We start from the raw sequence: 6,644 nt of genomic DNA on the forward strand, positions 1-6,644 counted from the left end.
CCGGGTGGCTCAGTGGGTTAAGCCACTGCCTTTGGCTCAGGTCATGATCTCAGAGTCCTGGGATCGAGCCCCACATCGGGCTCTCTGCTCAGCGGGGGCCTGCTTCCCTCTCTCTCTCTGCCTGCCTTTCCGTCTACTTGTGGTTTCTCTCTGTCAAATAAATAAATAAAATCTTTAAAAAAAAATTAAAATTAAAATTAAAAAAAAATAAAGTCTGTAAATTAGGGGCACCTGGGTGGCTCAGTGGGTTAAGCCTCTGCCTTCGGCTCAGGTCATGATCCCAGGCTCCTGGGATGGAGCCCCACATCAGGCTCTCTGCTCAGTAGGGAGCCTGCTTTCCCCCCCTCTCTGCCTACTTGGGATCTCTGTCTGTCAAATAAATAAATAAAATCTTTAAAAGAAAATAAAGTCTGTAAATTAATTCTATACCCTTGCAGGCAGCATTATGCAACATAATGAAAGAAAGAGAAATAAGAAAAGCTTCATAAGAATGAAGAAAACCTTCATATGACCCCTTCTGCCACTAACAAGCTGTGTGACCTTGAGCAAGTAAACTCTCTAGGATATGGTATCCTCTTCTATCAAATAATGACCTCTAAGATCTTTCTAGTTCTAATAACCAATGAGAACAATTTAACATTTTAATAAGATACAAATTCTTCTGGGGCTCCTGGGTGGCTCAGGGGGTTAAAGCCTCTGCCTTCGGCTCAGGTCATGATCCCAGGCTTCTGGGATCGAGCCCCACTTCGGGCTCTCTGCTCAGCGGGGAGCCTGCTTCCTCCTCTCTCTCTCTGCCTGCCTCTCTGCCAACTTGTGATCTGTCAAATAAATAAATAAAATCTTAAAAAAAAAAGATATAAATTCTTCTAATGAAATATCACAAATGTGTCCAAACACAAAACAAACAAAATCAGCTTTTTTAAAAAAGATTTTATTTTTAAGTAATCTCTACACCCAACGTGGGGTTCAAACTTGGAATCCTGAGATCAAGAGTTGCATGCTCTACCAACTGAGCCAGCCAGGCACCCCCAAAATTAGCTTAAAAAAAAAAAAACTAATTAAAAAAAAAGAATTTTAAGTAGTCACAAAATGGGAGCTAATTGAGTTTTTAAACTTACACACTTGGATCAACATAAATAAGAAATTTAAGGAGCGCCTGGTGACCCAGTGGATTAAGCCGCTGCCTTCGGCTCAGGTCATGATCTCAGGGTCCTGGGGTTGAGCCCTGTGTCAGGTTCTCTGCTCGGCGGGGAGCCTGCTCCCCCCTCTCTCTCTGCCTGACTCTGCCTACTTGTGATCTCTCTCTCTCTGTCAAATAAATAAATAAAATCTTTAAAAAAAAAATTTTTAATGGTGGGTTATGTGACAAATCTTGTACCTTCTCTTCCTGTTTAAGAACCACAGTCATTGGGGCACCTGGGTGGCTCAGTGGGTTAAGCCTCTGCCTTCGGCTCAGGTCATGATCTGGGATTGAGCTCCACATCAGGCTCTCTCTGTTCAGCATGCTCCCTCTCTCTCTGCCTGCCTCTCTGCCTACTTGTGATCTCTCTCTCTGTGTCAAATAAATAAATAAAATCTTTAAAGAAAAAAAAAAAAGAACCATAGAACCATAGTCAAGGGCATCTGGGTGGCTCAGTCGGTTAAGCATCTGCCTTTGGCTCAGGTCATGATCCCAATGTCCTGGGATCTAGTCCTGCATCAGGCACCCTGCTCAGTGGGAGCTTGTACACGTGTTCTCTTAAAAATAAATAAACTAGGGCACCTGGGTGGCTCAGTGGGTTAAAGCCTCTGCCTTAGGCTCAGGTCATGATCCCAGGGTCCTGGGATCCAGTCCCATAACGGGCTCTCTACTCAGCAGGGAGCCTGCTTCACTTCCTCTCTCTCTGCCTGCCTCTCTGCCTGCTTGTGATTTGTCTGTCAAATAAATAAATAAAATCTTTTTTAAAATAAATAAATAAATAAAATTTTTAGAATTTTTAAAAGAACCATGGTCAAGGTTTACTGATTTTTCAATACCTGAAGTATTTCTCAATAAAAAAGAAGTTGAAATAGAGCATTTCTCCTACATCTGTAGTTTCACAGCTTTTAAAATAAGATTTCATTATTTCAGTAATTCATTCTTAAAATCACAAAAACACTTTTAATTAGTCACAATTGTCCTCAAACACATTATAGCTAGTGAAGGGAAGGGAAGATAACTGCATACAGCAATGCTGCTTCTATAACTAAACTAATTCTGAGCATTGAAAAATTCAGCAAGAAAATGAATTGAAAACACAGGTCATAGAAGGCCAAGCCCTGTCTATAACACCTTCCTTAAAAAGTGATGAATAGCGAAAAACTACTCCAAACACTCATAACTTGATGTTTTAATCATCTAACAAGAGTGGAAGGTGAATATTATTTTTTTCTATAACACTATATTTCAGCCAGAAACAACCTTAGCTAATAGACAATCACAATGTGACAATTCCTGCCCTACCTCTGAAACACACATATTCATTTAATCCATAGGAATATCCTCTGAAACACATGCTACTTTATCACCTCCATTTTAGGGATGGACAAAGAGGCTTTTATAAGTGCCTTGCTCAAAGTTACACAGTTGGTAAGTGGCACCGTCCCTGCCCCTAACGAGTGTCTTCATTTAAACTTTAAACTCCCCTTTCTAAATGATGTCACTATTTCCTCCCCATGCTGCCTTCATCCATCTACAAAGGAAGCCTTGAAACAAGTAAACCTCTAATTTAAGTAGCACCCCAGCACCTAAATACAGCAGAGCCTTCACTATAACCTCTAAAACAAAGTCTCCTGTAATGCGAACCCAAACATAAATTTTAAGATGCCAATCTTTTGGCCCATGTTTCATCCTTTTCTTTCCTAACCTCCATTGGAAAAACACGGTTGGGCGGAAAGAGGATCATTCTCAAAGCTTAAATTCCAAGTTTCTTAAATTTGGCAACAATACTGTGCTTTGGGACTTTAAAATTATAAGCACGGTTCTCAGAGGAAAACATTTCCTTTATTAGCAGTTGGCTTTGAGAATTCCATTCTAGGATGCTAAATATAACAAAATACCTCTGACTTCTAATAAACACATTCTCCACATTATTTTGAAACTAATGGTTGCCTGCTTATTTACAAAACAATTTTGCCACGACCATTAAGCAAATGGAACATTTTAAAGACTCTTTCAAATTTGTTCCAGTTCTTTTAATGAACTGACCTGGTATTATTTTCTGAATTCTTCTACTATGAAATAAGAAAATTCTCATTTCACAATTCATTTCTTTAAAGAAACAGTCTTGTTTTATTCTAATTTTCTTAAGTTTTAACATAAGAATATCAGCAAAGCCAGAATCGTGGAAATTGGTTTTTCAAACTATGAAATAGAGTATTTTTAAAGATTCTATACATTCATCAAAGGTACATAAAGCATTTCACAGTTCTTAAAATGTATCTTTATTATTAAAAATACCATACTCGGTAGTTCAGAAATACTGAATAACAGGGCAGGGGAGGAGCTGAGTACCTTGTTCTGGGCTAATGGACTACATCAATCAGGTTTTTAACTGAATGCATAGCTGCTGTGTTTTAGGGAACAAGCACTTAGTGGAGCTCACAACCCCAGGCATTCTGTCATTGTACAAGCAGTTCAAGGGTAGTTGTAAAAATTTAAGGTACCTTTAGCTGGACAGCTCCTCAAGTTCTCCCTACCTAAAACATGGAATGAGAAAATTATTAAGACTCAACTGCAACTTTTTATCTGGGAGATGGATCCAAGGAGTGGGAAAGGTAAAAACTTTCACCTCACAATCCATGGAGGGGAGTGTTTTCACCAGTAAGTATGTCTATTACAAATGGCTTTTTTATAGCCCCCTGGCTATTTTACCTTCTTTTGTCTCCCTGTCTTCATAGCTTTTAGGCCACAAAGTCCCATTAACATTAAATCTTAAATAGAGTTACCCAACCTCTAAACATCTAAAGATTCATCAACCAATATATGCAGGATAGGGAAGAGTTCTTTCAGGCCCAACCAGAATATTTAATGGGAAGATAAGAGATTTCAAAGTACCGTTTCTCTGAAACTGACCCCTAAACTTGGGCTGAAACCCTTAATTTTCTCCAAAATGTATTCTAAAAATTAATATGAAGAGTGCCCCTTGAATGATCTACTGTCAACAGCAGTAACAAAAAGTTTGTTCAACACCCTATTATCTTTCACCCCAAACATGCATCCTAGTATAACTGCTCTGTTGACACCCTATCCCCAAAGTTTGTGCTTTCTTCCTTCCTGGTGTTTTTCCCAACGTCCCTTTCCTCTAGTTATCAAAATCTGCAAGCTACATACATAAGTGGGTGCTGTAGGTCTGGGGTAGTCCTGGTGTAGGACAACAGGGATTGGTGGCAACAGCTGTTCCTCAGATCCAGCCCCATGTTAACCAGGTCAGACTATGATGGCAGATCTCCCAATTATTCACATAGGCCTGAAATTCACACTGTTAGGAGAAACCTTCTGGTCTTTAAAATAGCATGTGAACCAAAGAGAACATGTGCAGGACACCCACTGGCAACCCCCAAGTTAATTAGGGTCTTCCATTCTGACCCAGGCTCCGTCGGTCCATTCCCCACATCACTGCCACCAAATACAATGCTCCTGAAGCTCGAACTATTACCAAGTCTCAACCCTTACGCTGTCATTCAACGTCCACAGAACCAACCACTCTCACCTTCCTCAACTCCCCCACACAAATCTTTGACTTCTGTGAAAGGTCTCTGTCTACTCCCCTCATCCCTCACCCCCCAACCAGCTGCGTCCCCGCCAAGATGGCCTCTTTTTTACCCTCCTGCTCTACCCCATCAATGCCCACACTTGAAGCAGGAAACCTACGCAGGGAGTATACCTTCCAAGACCTGCGGACGACGTGAGTCAAGAAACCTCTCGGCTTAATTTAAAGCCAATAGATCTCACTTTCAAGAAAGAAATGAAATCTAAGAGGCAAATCCCATGGCCTTGTCCTGATAGCCGCCTCCTCGCCCAAATAACATTGTAAAGGGAAGCAGAAAGCCTTAGACCGGCTCAGATGAGTCTCCTACCAAAGAAGGCTTTGCGGTGGTCCCGATGTCTCCACACCAGGAAGGCCTCGCGGAGGTGGGGGACTAGAACAGGACCCCAACCAACGCTGCGAGGCAGGTGGCCCCGCGCAACCTCCCGCGCGCTCCTTCCTGCGCCCCGGAGATGCCATCCCCAACCAGTCCCCGGAGCCGGGGTTCCGACCTACCTCCCCCTTCACGCGCTCCGCCAAGCCCCTCACCCAAAGACCCCGGTGCTGCCCGGGGCCGCCGTCGGCCGCGACAAAAGGGTCAGAGAGCGAGACGACCCCTCTGCGCGCGGCCCCGCGGACCTCCGGGGGGCGCCGCTGCCCGGCCGCGCCAACACGACGCCGCCGCTACCTTGTCCTCGGACGCCGCGTCCGGCTCGCGGGCCGCCCTCTGCCTCAGCTCGGTCATGGTTGGAGACCCCGGCGCGACGTCGCGGCAGGCGAGCAGCGCAGCCGCCGGAGCCCGCAGCTCAGTGCGGGCGCGCGCGGACTCCGCTCGGCCGGCCCCGCCCCGCCTGAGAAGCTCTCAGGACCCCCCACAGCCCCGCCGCTGGCCGTGGAACTCTGCCCCGCCCAGCGCCGCCGCCGCCCTTTCACCCGGGCGGAACACAGCCTGCTCCAGCACCGGCCCGCTCACTCCGCTAGGGAGGAGGGCCTCCGGAGCGAGCGCGCACGCGCACCGCCGCCATCACGGCCGCAGAGATCCACGAATGGCGCGAATGCATCAGGGAGGCGGAGTTATGGGGGCGGGGAGGAGTGGAACGGAGAAGCGTGCATTGGGCTAGCTGCGAGAGGAGGCGGGAAAAGGCATGTGTTTCCTAAGGAGACTAGCCAATGGGAGCTCCGGCCTGACCGCGGAAGGCGGGCGCTGGCGCCCTGATTCCCAGAGGCAAAATGAGTAGCCGGGTCGAGAAGCGGCATCCTTCAAGCTGCAGCCTGGAGGCTTCGCGTTCTCCGAGGCCAGGGCTCGTCCCTCACGCATACAGGTAGACACTTGTTAGGCCCTGAAGTGGAAAAGCCCGAGGAGCCCCCACTGTAAGAGAAGACGCCCACGTGATAAGGAAGTGAAACCCAAACTTCAGTCGGCTTTGCTTTGCCAAGCTGTCTCTAGTACTTATGGTTAATTATGCTAGCCACTGAACTAAGCAATCGCTTTATCTCATTGAAGCTGCCGGGAAGCAGATATGATTTTTATTTTACAGATAAGATCTTCCACGGTTTTTCAAATTTCCGTCTTCTGGACTGTTGAAAGACCTTTTCTTGGACAAGAATGCTGCCTACTTCGTTTGCAGTCCATCCCCTGTGTACCTGAAATATACTTAGTACTTGAATGGATTTAAAAATTCTCCTAAAGGTGGGACGCCTGGGTGGCTCAGTTGGTTAAGCAGCTGCCTTCGGCTCAGGTCATGATCCCAGCGTCCTGGGATCGAGTCCCACATCGGGCTCCTTGCTCAGCAGGGAGCCTGCTTCTCCCTCTGCCTCTGCCTGCCATTCTGTCTGCCTGTGCTCGCTCTCTCCCCCCCTCACTCTCTGATAAATAAA

General features: G+C 45.9%; 1 protein-coding gene across 1 annotated transcript in view; it reads right to left on the reverse strand.

The window, feature by feature from the left end:
- Positions 1–5,801, reverse strand: part of LOC132008116 (phosphatidate cytidylyltransferase 2) — a 56,377-nt gene extending 50,576 nt beyond the window's left edge. The window contains exon 1 of the mRNA XM_059386503.1: positions 5,455–5,801. Coding sequence (XP_059242486.1) covers positions 5,455–5,511 — 57 coding nt within the window. The 5' untranslated portion in view covers positions 5,512–5,801. The remainder of the gene's footprint in view (positions 1–5,454) is intronic.
- Between the last annotated feature and the right edge of the window lie 843 nt (positions 5,802–6,644).

Source organism: Mustela nigripes, unplaced genomic scaffold (genome assembly GCF_022355385.1).
Source record: "Mustela nigripes isolate SB6536 unplaced genomic scaffold, MUSNIG.SB6536 HiC_scaffold_75, whole genome shotgun sequence".
Lineage (NCBI taxonomy): Eukaryota > Metazoa > Chordata > Mammalia > Carnivora > Mustelidae > Mustela > Mustela nigripes.